General features: G+C 40.3%; 1 protein-coding gene and 1 pseudogene across 1 annotated transcript; both read right to left on the bottom strand.

Annotated features, from left to right (window-relative positions):
• Positions 1–1,319: 1,319 nt before the first annotated feature.
• Positions 1,320–6,797, bottom strand: LOC136677162 (zinc finger protein SNAI2-like). Its single transcript, XM_066654602.1, has 3 exons — positions 6,666–6,797; positions 4,157–4,735; positions 1,320–2,864 (listed from the first exon to the last, which is right to left on the bottom strand). Exons 1-3 carry the CDS (start codon positions 6,742–6,744, stop codon positions 2,683–2,685), a joined length of 840 nt encoding a protein of 279 aa, XP_066510699.1. The 5' UTR covers positions 6,745–6,797; the 3' UTR covers positions 1,320–2,682.
• A 3,032-nt stretch (positions 6,798–9,829) lies between these two features.
• Positions 9,830–19,244, bottom strand: part of LOC136677419 (cadherin-1-like) — a 47,647-nt pseudogene continuing 38,232 nt past the window's right edge.

Raw genomic sequence — 19,244 nt, 5'->3', positions numbered from 1 at the left:
GACAGTGAGTTGATAATTTGTTACAAACATTCATCTGCATTTTATGAGTGACATCAACTAGGTGCACTTTACGTTAGCAGACTATTTGCATGATATTTCCTCACCTTATCCTTTATCTGCCTTTAATTGTGGGGATTTTGAAAGAGGCGGCAACAGTCTATTCACTGAGTATAACAGGAGTATAATAGGGAGGTTGCAGAGTATAAACTTCTCAAGTACACACTAGAGATTTTAGAGGTGCTAAGTCTCATAAGTGGGTGGCACGGTGGTGCAGCAGGTATGTGTCGCAGTCACACAGCTCCAGGGGCCTCGAGGTTGTGGTTGCGATTTCCGCTCCGGGTGACTGTCTGTGAGGAGTCTGGTGTGTTCTCCCTGTGTCTGCGTGGGTTTCCTCCGGGTGACTGTCTGTGAGGAGTGTGGTGTGTTCTCCCTGTGTCTGCGTGGGTTTCCTCTGGGTGAATGTCTGTGAGGAGTGTGGTGTGTTCTCCCTGTGTCTGCGTGGGTTTCCTCCGGGTGACTGTCTGTGAGGAGTGTGATGTGTTCTCTCTGTGTCTGCGTGGGTTTCCTCCGGGTGACTGTGAGGAGTGTGATGTGTTCTCCCTGTGTCTGCATGGGTTTCCTTCGGGTGACTGTGTGTGAGGAGTGTGGTGTGCACAGGTTGGTAGGTGGATTGGCGACTCAAATGTGTCCGTAGGTGTCATTGTGTGAGTGAGTGTGTGTTGCCTTGTGAAAGACTGGCACCCCCTCCAGGGTGTATTCCCGCCTTGCGCCCAATGATTCCAGGTAGGCTCTGGACCCCCACCGCGACCCTGAACTGGATAAGGGTTACAGATAATGAATGAATGAATTAATGAAAGTCTCATAAGTGCTGATCTACAGAGATGTGGAAATAGGTCATAGAGTTTATCTGTTGATGCACAGTTTATTAGTCCCCCTTTACCCTGTTCATCAGTGCAAACTACTCCTCCTTGCAGCTGTGTGTGTGTGTGTGCATCAGTTATACACTCTTAGGAACATGCCTTTACTGCTCAGTTTATTAGAAACACCTTCCTTGTACCCAACTGTTGCTGCACAGTTCATATTCATAATCCTCTGGATTTTCAACCGTGGCCAGTTTTTGTGGCTGATATTTTGGTTGATGTTGATGTAGATTCACTACTGCTTTTTTAATGATCAATTTCAATCCACAGGACCAGCACTGGACAGACTTTTTCTGATGCCCCAGCTGTGCCACTGTTCATTAGACACATGTCATGTGAGTGTTCTGACATGGGAAAATACACCAAAAGACAAACGTAAAAAACTAATTTATTGTTCCCTTTTTTTTTAAAAAAAGTCACTCATACGAAATCTTAACCTGAAGATCTTGTACAAGTGTTATTCATTTCTCACATACAAACAGTTACAGAAACAGCATAGAACTTCAAGTATGTTTTCGGCAGCATGCAACACTCATCTTCAGCCGCTCTACACAGTTCAAAACGCAACAGTGCCTCGAAAAACAGGTTATTACAGTGCAACTACATAATGTGTGGACACTCCGTGTTCCCATCAGTGCTCTTCCCAGTTTCTCCTGATGAATAAATGCACAATATGGCCAAAAGTTTGTGGACATCTGCTGATACAGCATTCACTCATTTTTCTGAAATCACTTCTTCTTCAGGGTCACAGTGGGTCTGAAGCCTAGGTCTGAATCAATCAGTGCAGGGCAAGAACACAACCTGGACAGGCTTCCAGTCACTTACACACTAACCCACTTATACACTCACACCTGGGGACAGTTTCACACACCCACCCAGTCACTCACACACTCACCCAGTCACTCACACTCACACCTGTGGACAGTTTCACACACTCACCCAGTCACTCACACACTCACCCAGTCACTCACACTCACACCTGTGGACAGTTTCACACACTCACCCAGTCACCCAGTCACTCACACACTCACCCAGTCACTCACACACTCACCCAGTCACTCACACACTCACCTGTGGACAGTTTCACACACTCACCCAGTCACTCACACTCACACCTGTGGACAGTTTCACACACTCACCCAGTCACTCACACTCACACCTGTGGACAGTTTCACACACTCACCCAGTCACTCACCCTGTCACTCACCCAGTCACTCACACACTCACCCAGTCACTCACACACTCACCCAGTCACTCACACACTCACCTGTGGACAGTTTCACACACTCACCCAGTCACTCACACTCACACCTGTGGACAGTTTCACACACTCACCCAGTCACTCACACACTCACCCAGTCACTCACTCCTACCAACATTTCATTGTCTACTTTTCTGAAAGTAATTTACACACTGTGTTGGAACATTCCTCTAAATATCTGACAGCATTCAGACTACTAGTTCAGAGACAATGCTTTAACTGATCTTAAAGGTTATGTTTCACACTCACTTCACAGGACACAGCGCAGAACTGTGGGCTTTTATATGACTCTAGCCAATGCTTGGCATTGGACATGATCTTGAACTCCTGTGGCTGCTTATGAAGCTCTGAAAACACAAAAGAATATGTGTCCACAACGAGTCTTGAGTTCCGTCATTCTGAAAGATGTCTACAAACTTTTGGATAACTGTTTTGTGCAGAAGCTCCGGAGGAGTCCCTGAGAGAAGTCTTGGCTTTGAGTCGGGACAGTCATGGGGAGCATCAGGACATGGGACAGCAGCCAGCCTCTTCATGCTTGGACAGGAGGGAGATCCTGGAGAAGGTCTTGGAGCAGCTCCTGCATTGATACTTCTTAATGTCTGAGTGGGTCTGCAGATGCGCTCGAAGGTTGGAGCGGTCAGCAAATGCCCGGCTACAGTGAGGGCAAGAGAAGGGCTTCTCACCTGAAAGGATCAACAATGAGTAAGGCACTCAGAGACAATGCATTTACTGAATGCTATGTCTCCCTACAATCTCACAGGGGAATGGTATTCAAGTGTGGTTAGATGATGTTGTGTGCAGGAACATGACAAAATCTCAAGCTTTCAGATATGGCCATAGATTTAGAAGCACAGAAATGTCATTTACACACTACCTGCCTTTAACATTTGTATTTTTTATATATTTGTAGCAGTTTATGAGTCGTACAGACCTTATATTTTCACCTAAAACAATCGTGTCTTATCTCATTGGTTCCCAAACTTTTTCTGCAGCGCCCCACTTTTGTAGTTGAGACTATTGTTGAGGCCCTCCACCTGCTCCGACACACACACATACACATCTTTTGCTTCCAGACGCCACTGGAATTTATTATAAAATTTTAATTTTATAATCATAATTTTAAATCATTATTATAAATCATAATTTACAAAAATCAAAATCAAATTTACAACTTTTTATTGAACAAAACTAAATAAAATGATAAATCTCCTTTAGAGGGTAATTAATTGTAATAATAGCTCTGTGCCCCTCGATGGGGACTGCAGCCAACTTTGGGAACACTGTCTGATCTACACCTATGTTTTTCTTTTTTTTTCTTTGATCCCATCGGGCATCTGGACAGATGCACCAAGTTTTATAATTATCCAAAGAAAGCACTGCTACATAGAATGGGGCCTGCTGACTCAGCTACACACGTCTGATATATAACTACAACTAGTTTTGGGCTGTAAACCGTGGAGCCTTTCTCTCAGTGTTGGAGCTCTGTCCAGAACCTTTGGGGACGGGTTGGAGTGGTGTATGTTGGTGCAGAACCAATCATCAAACGTCAGAACCTGACCCCGTTAATTCTCTTGTGGCCAAACGTAATCAAATCTATACAGCAGTAAAGACTACCTGGAATATCTGGTGTTTCTTTAAGAAATCAGGGGGAAAGCACACTTTAAATGCTCTTGCTTTCAGAGGAAACTTTCATGAGAAGTTCTTCACCAACTTTTGGACACACAGAGTGTATCAGAAGCAAGAGCACTGGACTTTCACTAAGTGGCTGTATGTGAGAGCTAGGGTTCACATTTATAGATAATAGCTGCATAAAGCTCTGCACTCTTTGTATGAATGTGTAGGGTTAACTAGGGAAAACACATAGTAGTAATATTTGTGGCAGATACTCTGAGTATTGTTCACATTGCAATAACTTTCTCTAAATCATATCACATGGGTGTTTGGCTGTTTCCACGTGGTCTACAGCCCTACATACCTGTGTGTGTGCGGATGTGTCCCTGCAGAAGCCAGGGCCTGGAGAAGGCCTTCCCGCAGAGTTTACACACACAGGGCAGCGTGTGTGTGCGGATGTGCATCTTCAAAGCGCCCAGGCTCACATACTCCTTGTCACAGTACTTGCAGCTGAAGTATTTCTGACACTGCCACTCACACTGGAGCTGCCTGTGCTTGGCCAGGCCGGAGAAGGTGAAGTACGCTTTGTGGCAGTCAAAACATTCAAAGCGCTCCTGGCTGCTGGAGGCCAGTACTAGCAGGGACTCCGGGACACCATCCTCCACATTTCTGGAGCTGTGGTTGTGCTCCAGAGGCAGGTTAAGGGCAGGTTGTGTGCTCATAATGGTGCTGGGACTCACTGGGAGCGGGTAAACGTGTCCTGGAGCAGGGCCCGGGTCCTGAGAAGGTTGTGGATGAATCACTGTGTGTGAAGAGTTTGTTTGTACAGTGGAGGTTACTGCAGATTTCATGAGGCAGGGTCCAGAGAGAGGACTTTCTTCTGGATGCAGAAAGCTGGGTTTGGAGCATGATGACGGCACAGGGATCAGCTGCGTTTGGGCATCTGTAAAGCACAGATAGTTAACGACGTATCCACTTAAGATAAAGGGAATAGGCATTAGGTATGGCCTTGTCCATAAAAACATTTCAAAATTTATATTTATTTGTGAATAATAAAATACACACATTTACAACACACACTCAATTCATTTGCGATTCCCAAATATGTTCAAGCTGTGAGAAAGTAATTTCTTAATAAAATAATGTGGTTACGCTGGTGACAGCTTCTACATTCTGACCAGTCTGACTTCATATGGAGCTAAATATTTCAAACGCATAAGTGTTTGAATCTGAACTTTGTATATAGGCACTGTCCAATCAAAAACATGTATCTCCCAATATAGTAACGTCACAGGAAAAAAAACAAGGAAAAAACCTTCCTAAATCCAGTGGAAGTCAAAGTAAAAAGATATTATTCAGTGTAATTTTGGAGCATTTCTATTGGTCCATTCACATTGAAGTGCTGTGTTCCAATGATGTAGTAAAAGAAAACTGACCAAAATGGAGATACATATTTTTGATTGGACAGCAATGATATTTGAATTTACTTTTCGTAATCAGATCGTTTAAAATCGGAATATTTCACCACCTCAAAACTTTGAGTTCATAAAGTATGTTAAAACAATAAATATATGTATAAAAGTCAGATAAATATAATGAAAATACTCCAAATTAAGATTCAAATACTTATGTCAGTTGTTTAGCGCTATACCTTTAGCAACAATAGATTAAGAGTGTAGTTGTATAAACGTTAGATCTGAGACATTGGATATTCCACTGCACTTCTATAAGTCACTCAATAAATACATAGTTAATGTGATACGTCTGTCGTTCTAGTCAAGTTTTTGAAATTTTCAAGTTTCGAGGTTTTTTTTTTTGTTTGGTTCTGTTTGATTCACTGACTTTAACAGAAGTGCTTTGCTCTGAACAGTGAGTAAAGCTACTCTCTTCCAGCGAAGGACTCAATCAATTATATTGAATGCAAAGTTATGCAAAATTGGCCACAAACTTACAGTAAATTGTAGATGACGCCTGGGCCCATTTATTCTGCATTCTGCGTATAATCAGTACATTATCAACAAACTCAGGAACTAATTCGACTGACTACAGCTCATCAGGAACAATAAAGAGAGGTTTGCTGTTACTCGTGTGATGTAAGGGAGGATGTGTGAGGAATGTGATGGATGTTATCGCAATGTTGTAAACTACATATATTTTTAAAAACAAAGAATTAGAAACTGGAGTCCAGTTTGTTGCTGAAAGAGAGATGTTGTGGATAAACTGAACAGAATCCACTGCCTCCCCTCCCACAAATCCCCATTTTCCTCTTAATTCCAGATCAGTTCATTCAGTTTCTTGTATCTGAATGGTAAGCATGTCCTTTTCTCAGAGGAGGTTAAGGGGCTCGTTTGCTTAGGAGAAAGTATGTGAACAAAACGACAGATTTCAGGCGGATTGTGGGGTGAAAGGAGCCTCGGAGGGGCACTACTGCCCCCTTCACGGACTAAATAGGGCCCTTGAGAGGCCCTACAGTAAGCTCTGACAATAAGCTTGTGCTTTGGGAGAGTTTGTGCACCTGCTGAGCTCCAGCAGCCTTCACGGTTTATTTTGCTTCTCTCATTACTGAGACATCTCCATAGCTCCAGTCTGGATCATCAGCAAACCATGAGCAACACAATCATCGCTTGAGCTTGAATGAAATAAAAGCTGTGGTTGAAGAAATCGGCAACTGAACGAATGTTGGAATTTCAGCTTTCAGAATGCCGTATAAATTTGGAAAAGCTCTGTACTGAGGCCTGTACGCAGTCAAGGTTTGAAGATGAACTCCAGAAAACTCACTTTAAAAGCTGCATCTAATTAAAACACAAATTTCAGACATTTGTTTGGGTCAAGGTTCTCTATGAAGTTCTGAACAGAGTCTGGAAAGAACTCACCTTGTTTCTTTGAGTCCAGAATGCTATAGTTGGGTTTCTTGTGACTGAGGTGTTTTTTCACCAAGAAGGACCGTGGCATCTTAAAAGATTCAGAAACTTTCTAAATGTCAACAGAGTGGTTTTCAGCCTCAGTGCCCTGCTCTGCTGCTTCCAGACTGTGTTCATGTAGAGATCTGGCCGCTGTAATAAATAGCAGATGCTTGAAAGCTGCTGGAGAGGGGAGTCAGGTGCAGGGGGGTGGAGGAAAATTAGCATAAACATCCCATTCAACCAATCAGAAGGAAAGGAAGCACTGAAAGGGGCATGGCCCTGTGGCTTGCTGCATACCCCAACAAAACAGGTGCATGCATGTGATAGAAATGGCAGCATTGCACTGCGTGTGTCATGCTCTGGTATTTTCAGAGAAGTTACATGGTTTTTCATTTTAAATTAAGCCCTAGACCAACCCCAGTGTCAAAAATATAAAACAACTACTGAACTAATTATATTGGAAGTATGGATTCAAATAATTCTAAATCTCTACTGAAGAAAGCCCAGTATTTACTGTTCTGTTACCATGGTGACTATGCACAACACACATGTAATACTTCATTCACTAAATTATGGGCGCAGATTTAACAAATCCATGTAAAAAGCCAACATATATAGCTCCACAATTATTGTTATATTTTTGAGGTATTTATCTTCATTTTTATGCATCGTAATATTGTACAGTTATAGAGAAACCTAGGTATTTTTTAAAAACAATTCCTGGATGACCAGTAAATCGTGAAGAGAACTGTATTATAACTTTGAGGTCGCTATCAGTCTTTCCCCTAACTCCCCTATTTCCGGCCACTACCGTATATGGTGCCATTCCGCTCTCTCTCTTCGCCCATCGCATTGGGTAACACAATAAAACGTAAGTTCACGCCTTAATAGGGCATTTAAACATCAGTCTTGCAAAAAATCACACATCTAAACAATATTTAAGTATCTCTAATAATCTTGTAATTATTTGTGTGCAAAACTGCATGTAAAACATAACACATTTCCATTTCGCGACAGATATTTCCCTCAGTGTAAAAGTTAGCTCACTGGTTAGCTTCATTTTTTCTGAGGGGAAAATCTACCGCCATTGTAGTCCTAACATGTAGAGTACGGATACCAACACAGGACAAACGTAATCTCATTGTGAACCTCTCAAAACCACTGAATGTGGTAGTAACTGTCTCGTTTGACTGTCACAAGCAGGGGAGGTGGCCGAAGTTAGGGGGCGCTAATAATCTTAGCAGTATTGGCACCTACTTAAAAAAATCTAAAAACATATTTTCTTTCAAAGTTTTTTTTTTTTAATTATTAATGTGAGGGTGAATAATTAATTAATTAATTTGTTATTTCATATGTTCATTCATTCATTCATTCGTGTATATTTGCTTGTCACAGAATATCACATATTGGTATAAAAGAATATGATATGTTTTTAACATAAAATTAAAATTAGTCTTTGGTATCTTTGCTGTTTTTTTACACCTAAAGTCTATAAATACAGCCATAACCTTTTCATATGTTCACTAAAAAATAACACTGACTCGTATATTGTTTTATGATGATATTTGTTGGGTTCTATAACATAAACCTAAAGCTAGTAGTTAACAAGTGTGTCCTGAAGTGGAAGTTTAGGGGGCGGAGGGGTGGGGTCAAGGCTATTGAGTGAGATACATAATGTGATAGGTGAGTTTGTCATTTCATTTTTTTTTTTTTTTTCAATAAGAAGTTGTAGTATTGTGTGGATTGCAGTGTTTAAAATTCATTTCAGTGGAGTTTGGAGACAAAAGACATACACAAATGTGCTGGAGTGAGGGGCTCAAAACTGTAGGGACACTGCAGAAAGAGGCTGACAACCACTGGACTAGGAAATAATAGTCAGGGGCCTTTTGTCATGTTTCCCTGTGCTATTTGTTTGGCCAAAGACTGCAATCAAATGAAGTGTCCAGGACAATCCCTGTGTGTGCTTTGTAAAAAAAAAAATGTAAAAAACGAAAACAAACAAAAAACCGTTCCTCTTATATCAGCTTGTCTGAGTGATCTGGAGTAAAATGCTGAAGACGTTGTTGAGGACCGTACTCTTGTGCCAAAAGCACCCAAAACACGTGGTAGACAGGATTCTGGTGCCATCTAGCGATATTTAAGTTGCTAGCACTCTTTGACCTACAGAAGGGGTCTCCAATCTTATTCATAAAGGGCAGGCGTTGCTGCAGGTTTTCATTCCAGCCCAAGCTCGAGCACACCCTGTAACTGTTTAAAGACTGGGACAAGTTGATTAAACACGTAGAATGAGGTGTGCTTTTGTTTAATTGTAATGAAAACCTGCAGCAACACAGGCACTTTGTGGACACAATTGGTGACCTCTGGTTTATAATAAATAGGTGGTGTGTGAAATTCTTTCTTCTTAAATTTTCTCTAATTTTTAACCACTACAAGCATAATGTCGTCTTCAAGAGACCCTGCATAGCTGCACTGCAAAATAAAAAGATGTGCAAATGAAACCATCGTAAATCTACAAACCTGATTTCAAATAAAGTTAGACTGTAGGAGGGCAGGGCGGCAAAGCAGATAGTGTCGCAATCACACAGCTCCAGGGGTCACCCGCTCCGGGTGATTGTCTTTGAGGAGTTTGGTGTGGGTTTCCTCCGGGTGCTCTGGTTTCCTCCCACAGTCCAAATTGATAGGTGGATTGGCAACCCAAGTGTCCGGAGGTGTGTGTATACTGCCCTGTGAAGGACTGGCGCCCCCTCCAGGGTGTATTCTTGCCTTGCGCCCAATGATTCTGGGTAGGCTCCAGACCCACCGTGACCTTGAACTGGATAAGGGCTTGCAGATAATGAATGAATGAATGCAGGAGGGCACCCAAGCACCCATGGGAATCCTGTGCAGTCTCAGGAAGAGCAAATCAGACTCCTCACAGAGAGTGACCTGAGGTGGGGTCTGAACCCTTAAAAATGAACCCTGGAGCTGTGTAACAACAACACTAGCAGATTTGCCTTGTGCCGTGCTGTTGAGAGATTTTATTCATTTATTTGTTTGTTTCTAATGGAAAGACCATAAAGAATGATTTCCAGTGTATTTTCTTTGAACAACTTATTTATTTTGTACATGAAAAAAGACAAATGGCAAGCATTTATTTCATATAAAAAAATACTGCATATACAACTTACAAATGTCTACATAGTTCAAGGAAAAATGAACAGGAAATACTTGTACAAGAACAGCTACAAAAAAAATGTGCCTGACAAAAACTCATGAAGCATTAACTGATTGCTTTGATTTTTTCATCTGTACCTCAGTGTTTTGAAAAGCAAACATAAGATTAGCCATTATTAAATTCAAGAGGACTGTCACAAAAAATAAAATAAATGCCTATAACGCTGCTCCAAAGTCATATGACGTCCATAAAACTGTCCCATATTGTAGTTATCCATCAGTACAAACAACTGATGCCAACTCAGCCATTTAACGCGTTCACACCCATTTATTTACAGCTCAGTTCTCTCCTCCTCCGTACATGTCAGCAAGCTTCTTGAAGCGCGGACCCCATTCGCTAATGCAGTCGTAGTCCTGGTCTCCGGAGCTGGAAGAGTTGAGGGAGCTAAGACTGCCGGCCTCTGATCCACCTCCCTCGTAGTCAAACACCAGCAGCGAGTCGTAGGGGGGAGCCGTGGGGTCATTGTCCGCTGCCTTCAGATTCTGCAGCACAGGTATGAAACAGTCAGTGCTATATATTCACATAGTTCTCCAAGTGTAATTTATTAAAGGTAGTCATACAAATCTCAGAGCTGAAGTAAATAAAAGTCCACAGAATATAGTTGTCTCTCCCAACTCCTGAGACTGAATCATACTGAATGAAATGTGAATAAATGTCAGACGTTAAATAGATTTCTTCATTTCACAATAAAGATTTAACACTAGCTAAATGCATTTGACTGATAAACATTACAGGATCTTCACCAAATGGGGAAAGAACAGACCACAATTTAGGAAACACCTTTGTTTGTATCTGCTTTTGGAGACTCGAGCACCACGTGACGTAAAAAAGAAAATACTTCTGAGGTTTGTCAGAAAATGCTGTAATTGCTGGTAAACAGTGGAGTAAAAAATAAAAATGCCACCATTTTGCTGCCATTTCATGTGTAAAATCATCCATTAATGATGCATTCTAATTCATTTATTTCCAAAAATCTGTGCTCAATGTCTAATAAAGCTCAATAAATACACCAATGTCTACATAACGCTAACTACGCTAGTTAAAGAAGACTGTTATATTGTGGCCTACAACATACACAAACATCCATCTTGATTGTTACTTTCAATTCTGCTACACGTTTTCCTAAAGCAGGTCTCAGTCCTCACGGCCCTCTCAGACTTACATCATCAATGAAGTTGCCGATCTCGTCAGGGTTGGCAGGGCGTGGCCGGTACTGTGGGGCAGGCACTGTACTCACCAAGCTTGCTCTTCACCCTAGTCCTCCTCCTTATGAACAGAAGCAGCAGGAGGACCAGCACTGCATAGAGAGCACATTCATAAATCAATAAATGTATCTTCAAAAGCACAACATTGGCTTTTAATTTCAAATGTGAACCTTATATTTGTCTCTTTATTATGAAAAGGTGGCTATTTGAATATTTAAGTTTTCATAAAACATTTAGAAAGTAGAAAATCTAAATAAAATCCCCGGAACTGAGGGGGGGGGGGGTGTGAAATCAAATGCTACTAAACAACAGAATACTGTACAAACATGTTCCGTATTTAAAAAGGTATTTATAGTGTGTTTTGAGGGCTCCACCTCAGTGATAATTCTGTGACTGTGTTATGCATAACATTACACATGGTGAAATATAAAATAACTTACACAGCAGAGCCATGATAGCCCCCCGAATTCCAAGAATGGCAAGCAGAAACGGAAAGAATGAAACAATCGGAATTTGGCAGCCAGCAACCACTGTGGGCTTGTATAAGCAACGCACATCTGAGCCAGTGCAATCACACACTGTGGCCTCCACGGTGTTGTCCTGAAACATGAGAGCGTTGTCATATACCCTCAGATGAACGTTGTAAATTCCGCTTTGCAGTGCAGTCTTGAGCGTGAGTAAAATTGCAGTTCCTACACAAAAAGGGAAAATGAAATTCACACACAAATCAGCCATAATTCATTTAAATTTTAAGAAAAAGGGTTCTAACTGATCCAGGCTATAGACATTCCATTTAACAGTTGAATGTTTCTCAACACCCAAAACACTGAGAAAAGGTTACACTGAATTTCTCATTTACACCTATAATCAGTGTCATTGTACAAATTTTCCCCCCCATCACAAGCAGTAAAACAGAAGTAAAATTGGATGGAATGAAGGAACATACTATTTGCATCCATCTTAGCAGTCCAGTTGTTCTTGCTATCGTCCTGGAGTTCCACTTTGAAAGGGGCAGCAAAGCGAGGCCCATCGTTATCACTCACAGACAGCACCTTTGTCTCTGGGTCTTTATTGCACAATTGAATCACTCTATCGTCAATAACGGGATAGTTGTCATTCACATCCTCCAAAGTAATCAGAAGGGTTCCTGTACCAGTGGCTGGAACGGCATCTGCAAACAAGTAAAAAGCCTGTTAGGAGAAGCTGCATCATCAGATATTTTCTTAAAAATGGAGCATGAGGAAAAGGAGTTACCATTGTCCACGGCAAGGACCCGAGCTTGGTATTTGTTGTCTTTCACAAAAAAAAACTCTCTATCCATGGGGCTCTTCACTTTGATCAGTCCAGTGTCTTCATCAACACTCAACCAACCAGAAAAAGCAGGGAGCAGACGATACCTGCAATGTACAGCAACAACTCACTATGTCAGAGCTAGATAGTACAGTAAAAATAAAAGGCCAAAACTCCACCACAGTCTGGAGAGCACTGACCAAACCAAATCTAAGTTTTTGTCACATACACGGTACAACTTGCAGTGAAACGCTTTGATGATTGTCCACACATTAACAAAAATATTAGTTAAGGAATGGAAAATAAAAGATAACAAATATAGACATTAATAATAAGCTAAAAAGAATTTAAGCTAAAACTGTACAACTATAAAAGTGTATAAAATACGGTAAGAAAGTGAATCAAGATAGAAACTTTAAAACAAACATACCCAATGTGACGTTAGAAATCTTAGTGACAGTTTGTTAGAACGTTAGAGTGCATTAGTGACATTATTCATTATGTGCCTTATCCACATTTTGTAAGTCAAGCCCAAGAACTCTTATTGATATGATATTTGCCTGAGCAAAAAACTGAAATGCCTTCAACACTGTACCTCAAATGATCTGCGAATAGTTTTAAATTTGATCCTTAAGATTTTGGCTGCAACCAAAACTGGCTTAAATCAAAAGGTGTCTTACTTCACGGTCTGAGTCCTCGCTGTGTCTGGATCAGTGGCGGTGTACACAGTCAGCTGAGAACCAACAGCTGTATCTTCAGGTACAGAAATCTCTTTCACCTGTGGATCAAACACTGGAGCTTCATTCACATCCAGGACGTTCACAGTGACTGTGGCAGTGGACGTGGTCATGGGTTTAGCAAAAGGAACGTCGTTCTCCACAACCACCAACAGAGTGTACTTTGGGTTTGTCTCAAAGTCCAGAGGCTGGAGGAACACAGAAGAAAAGTCAGTGAACTCAAGAATTAAGACGCCCCAGGGTTTATTCAACTGACAGTTTGAAGTGGTGTCAGTGCTACCTTAACAGTGGTAATGATGCCCTCCTGTTTGTTTGGTCCTGTGCTAACTCTGAAAACTCCACCCTGGTTGCCTTGAATGATCCTGAACTTGGCTGTCCAGGCAGGAGTCTGAGGTTCATCTCCATCAGTCACCGCCATCTTTACCACCACAGCTCCCACTCTATTCTCTAGGACAGACGCATTGTACTAAAAGAAAAAGGAAAAAAAGAAAAAAAAACCAAATAGCTTGCATTAACACTACAATTAAAATAAATCACTCTCCTTGGCGCGCACACACACACACACACACACACACACACAAGCAGATAAACATACAGAAATATTTTAGAATGTGTGTCGTTAAATGTCTTACCGAGGTCTTGTCAAATTTGGGGGCATTGTCGTTGCTGTCAGTTACGGTAATAATAGCTTTTGCTAAGGATGTGAGGCCAACACCCCCCATATCTGCAGCTTGAATCTCCAAGGTGTATTGAGGATAGTTCTGGAAAATTGAATATTCATGATTGGGGAGGTTCATTTATTATTGTATTCCCCATCAATTCAACTTTCACCCATGAAAGTGCTTTGGTAAGTCTGGCTAGATAGAACCATCTGTTAAATACTCACCTCTCTGTCCAGACCTTCAGTTTGGACCCTGATCGCACCAGTCACTGGATTAATATCGAACATGTTTGGATTTGGCTGTACTGGATTCTGACTGATGATGGAGTATCTGATATCAGCATTGTCTGTGGTAGGGTCATCTGCATCAGTGGCTGAGACCTTCATGAACTCATACCCTACAAAGTGGGGAGGGGGGTTAGTTGTTTAAAAAGAGAATGTTCTCTCCAATTCTTAAGTAGCAGTTGCGCTGTGTACACATTAAAAAGATACCTATGGCTGAGGCTTCTGGAACCTCGCCCATGAAAGTGTCTTGGGTGAAAACAGATATATATTCAACCATATCAATAACATTAACAATAATCTCCATGGGAGCTTCCTCTTCTCCTTCATCTGCAATAGCATGGAACTGAAGCTGGAACAGACAAAAGAAAAGAAACATACTTGCTGATTTCTTCAATTCAATATCCCAGTCTTACAAGATAAAACGGACAAATCCCACTTAACTTACACTGTCAGGACAGAAAACACTTACCACATATTTGTCTTTGTCCTCTCTGTCTAAAGGCTTTGTGACGTAGAGCCAGCCATCCTTTCTGTTTACTGTAAAAAGTCCCACAGGAGCCAGGTCTGCTCCTTCCCCAGTGATGCTGTATGTGATCGTAACTTCCTTAGCCTTAGGGGATTTGACCTGAGGACAGACAATTTAGTACAAAACATAGTTATAGGGATGAATCACTGCAAGGGCTCTGTGATGTGGCCAAAATATATATTTAACTTCAGTTGAAAACATAATTCCAATATCAAATATGAACAATATAAATGCCAGAGAAAATATTTAATATTGAATTACTGCCCAGTCATAATTACTGCTTGTAGCTGCAACTGTACACACCTGCACCACCGGTTTGGGGAATGGTCCTCTGTCATTGTCTGGAACATTGATTGGTGGAATCACCCACTCTCTCTTTCTCCTCTTCAACCCCCCTGAAGACTTTGGAAACTCCAGAACTGGGAGCGCTGAGGGAGTTTCAATCTGGGGGAAAGAAAAGAACAAAATCAATAAAGTGAACACATGAATGCAATAAACCAAAGCAATAAACAGTTCTTCAGAAGTATTCATAATACTTCACTCAAAACTCTGCATTGTTTAAAGACAAAATAATGCAGTTTTCACAGGGCACAAACCAAATATCTCAGATAGGATTATTCATGTGTTCAAGGCATGCAGCCCCATACCTACAGAGAACCCAGCCATTTGTAAATTCAAGTTATAATACAAAAATTTGCTTGCAAATTAGGGTGGGTTCAGATTTGTAGTCCAGTTCTCTTGGTGCAGACCAAACTAGAAACATGACATATTTAACATCAAACCAAAATGACAGACCAAGAGCCAATCCCAGTCAGTTTCTGTCCACTTATTTGTTGCAAAAAAATGTTATGAGAGTGTTCGCACTTACTCTAACTGCACGAAAATCACACCAAACCAAAACAAAAGTCTGAACACACCCTAAAATATTAATTGAAGTGTGCTTTGGGGACAACAAAACGTTTGTTTGAAATGAAAATCAGACAAGTATAACACTCAGTAATACATTACAGGCCAAAAAAGGTCAAAAATCAAGACCCACTCTTTTGCGAAGGGGCACTACTCGAGCCAAAACATCAAGGAGTTCTACAATTCCTAATGTGTCCAGTAGAGATCAGGCTCGTCAATGGCATACCTGTGCAGGCCCAAATGAGTCTTCTTGCTGCTCAAGGTGGTGGTGGTTTTTCTTCTGATCATGTTCCACTCGCACAAACGCCGTGTATCTCTTGCCACTGGAGTCCCAAGCATGGACAGTGAACACCTTATGGCCATCATGAAGAGTGACCTGTCTCTTCAGTTTCACCATGCCATCAGTGTCCACTTGAAACCTTTTGTCAGCAGAATCAAAGACTGCCCTCCTCCTAGCAGTGCAGTCATCGAATACAACTGAATGAAAATAAAATATATAAATGTTAAATATGACGAGACCATCTATTTGACAGTCTTAAAACAAAAAATTAACAGTTTTTCAAAATCATATTAAAAATCAAGTAAATTTGTTAAAGATGGACAAACATGAAAAACTGAGAAGTGCCCGAATCAAACTGTATATGCTGCTACAACCTGCACCTAAAATTACACTTTGTCAAGACGACAGTAACACAGTCAACACTGAACCCAACCTTACACAGTAACAAATACAGATTTTCATAAACACACAGTCTGATCTGATGGCAACTCCACACAGTCAAAATAAGCAGTGCACCACAGTGACAGCTTTAAGTGCTTTCAGAGCTTTCATGAGAAAACAGATAGCGAGATCGTGAGCATTTTTCCTACCTGCTGCTAAGAATGTTGTTCCAAAAACGACTTGCGATACCTGACTTTGATCTCAATTTTGTCTTCTAGTTCATTTAACCCTGCCCAACCCAGCCTCAGTCAATTTTTTAACTAAGACAAGCAATTAACTATTGTTAAAATGTCAATTTAGGCACAGCATTGGACAAGTATTAATCTTATTTAATACTTTTCAGCTATTATCAACATTACATTTGACCTTAGAAGACACATCCAAGCTCACTTGTGTTTTTAATGGTGAAATAAATATCAGTATTGTTGTAGCAGGTGTAGCAGACATGCTAGCTCACTTCGTGTATTGTATGTAGCAACAAGAATCCTTCTAATGCTGACCTTGCTAACCGGAAAAAGCTTAAATTACTAGTCACGCTTAATCAGCTTTCCAATTAATTTTGTTTGAAAGTAACAATAGCACAGGGTTTAAAAAAATACTAGCTGAAATGGGTGTAAAATGCAGTTTGTATGAATAAAGCGTCTAATTAATTTAAAAAAAATAAACGGCATTCGACAACAGACACCACAGAACAAGACCTCTCCCCCATTCAGGCACAAAAAGGTTTTAAAGAGTGTCCAACAAACCACATCCCTCCAAACCAATCCGGAATATTTATCTGGAGAAGTTTTTATTTTATTTTATTTTTCTATTTGAACATGAATGTTTTAGACTCATCAGCTGGTGTGTTTTAAAAAGTGGAGATATCTTGGTCATACCACATTCCTAAAGGGAGATATTGAGAGTAGTGATGTGTCGGTCGCGAACGAACCGGTTCAAAGAGCCGGCTCTTGTAAGTGAACGATGAGAGACGGTTCCTGTCTAAGACCGAGCCATTTTTTTTCTAAGGCTTGTCATTCAACCAATCAGAGAACAACAAGCAAACTCCTACCCTCCGAGCTGAGACACTTGGACACTTCTGCCTTCCAAAAAATATATTAAGAATATGTTAAATCAGTTAAATGTTTGTTGACAGTTGTGGTTGTTTTAATCACTACCGTTGAATGCTGCTGTTTTGCACTTTAGAGACTATTTGTTTATTTTATTTCCCAGAAATGGATGATTATTTAATTTAATAAGCTATTTTGTAATACCTACCTTTTGGGTTCCATTGGCTATATTTCAGAGTTTTCAAGTGATTTTTGTATTAAGGTGTTTAAATAAAAAATTAAAGTTATTTATAATTTAAAGTTATTATTTAAAGTTATTTATACAATTGAATGTGTGAGTGCAATCAGTGAGTTATTACAAGACAGCCATAAAAACAATTGGCCATTGCAACACTATTTATTTTTAATATTGGACAGTAATATTTTGTCCATATAGTCATGTAAAATGTAGGTAATATTGTTCTGTACCAGTGGAAATAAGTGGTAAAACAAAGAGCCATTTAGGAGCCGAAAGAGCCGGCTCTTTATGAAGAGCCGAGCCAAAAGAGCCGGCTCCCCAAAAAGAGCCGAAATTCCCATCACTAATTGAGAGAGGGAGTTGTGATTGTACCTCTGCCGAGTCGACTCCCGCTGTGAAGGTGTTTTCTGTGCACTGTGAAAACGTACAGCTCGGAATCAAAGCCAGGTGAACATGGCGGAAACTCATCCGCAGCAGACGACAGTACCTTGATGAGAGGGGAAAACACCTTCAGTTATTTTCTCAAGCACAGGGACATGTTAATTATACGGAGTTTTAAAGTGTGTGGAACATATTTTAGAGTGAAATTAGCTTTGCAAGTTTTGGGTTAATTATTCTCTTATTTTCCTTGGACAAATACAGCCGACACGTCGAAGTTTTTCGCTCCACTTTCAAGAACGTTATACTTAACCCCGTTTATACAGGCTGATTTGGTGGATTTTTACAGGTTCAAGAACTAGCCTTTCATTGCTACAACAGTATTAATGTTAGCTTTATTAGAGAAATAAAAGGAATTCTTTAGGTCGCCATTTTAAAGAAAAACAGGCCAGTGACGTGACTGCGGTTAAGCCAGCCGCCGTTTGAGAAAACACGGTTAAACTAGACGCACGTCAGATTTTAATGCGCGTATACTAGTGACAGAGCGGTAATACTCAATGCGCGTGAAGACCTGAAAAAAGTCCTTCATTTTAAAGAAAGTAACCCCATTTAAGCGGTTTATATATTGGTCATTTCTAATAAGTATTTCATACAACCAACAGATATAAGTTCAGGGTTTACTATACTATGTACCTATGAAATATGAAGTGATTCTACTGTATAGTTTTTGAGTAAATGACATTCAAACTCCCCATAATTTTCCATTGTTTTAAATAATTATTCACGTTCCATGCTCCATAAAGTAGTTATTGTGAATAAGTAGTCCACAGAACCAACAGGTTTGAGTGCAGTGTTTACCATAATATTTACCTATGAATTATGAAGTGATTTTACTGTATAGTTTGAGTAAATAGCAATTAAACTCCCCATATTTATCCATTGTTTTTAATGTTTTGTCAGATTTCATGGTCACTTTTAATAAGTAGTCCATACAACTGTCAGATATCAGTACAGTGTTTAACATACTATGTACCATTGAAATATGAAGTATTTCATATTCCCCATATTTTAAAATGTTTATTCAAGTTCCATGCTCAATAAAATTGCTATTTCTAATAAGTAGTCCATACAAGCAACAGATATAATTTCTGTCTTTACCCTAATGTACCAATGAAATATGAAGTCATTTTACTGTACGGGTTTTGAGTAAATGGCATCCAAAATCCATAGAATTGTCCATTGCTCTTAATTATGAATGAAGTACTGATTTATAAAATGGTTATTTCTGGATAGACGGATAGATAGATGGAGAAAAAGAAAGAACCAGAAGGAAATTTAC

The sequence above is a fragment of the Hoplias malabaricus genome, chromosome X2 (assembly GCF_029633855.1).
Source record: "Hoplias malabaricus isolate fHopMal1 chromosome X2, fHopMal1.hap1, whole genome shotgun sequence".
NCBI lineage: Eukaryota > Metazoa > Chordata > Actinopteri > Characiformes > Erythrinidae > Hoplias > Hoplias malabaricus.
The sequence above is the reverse complement of the archived record's forward strand: the minus strand, read 5'-3'. Positions and strand labels throughout refer to the sequence as shown.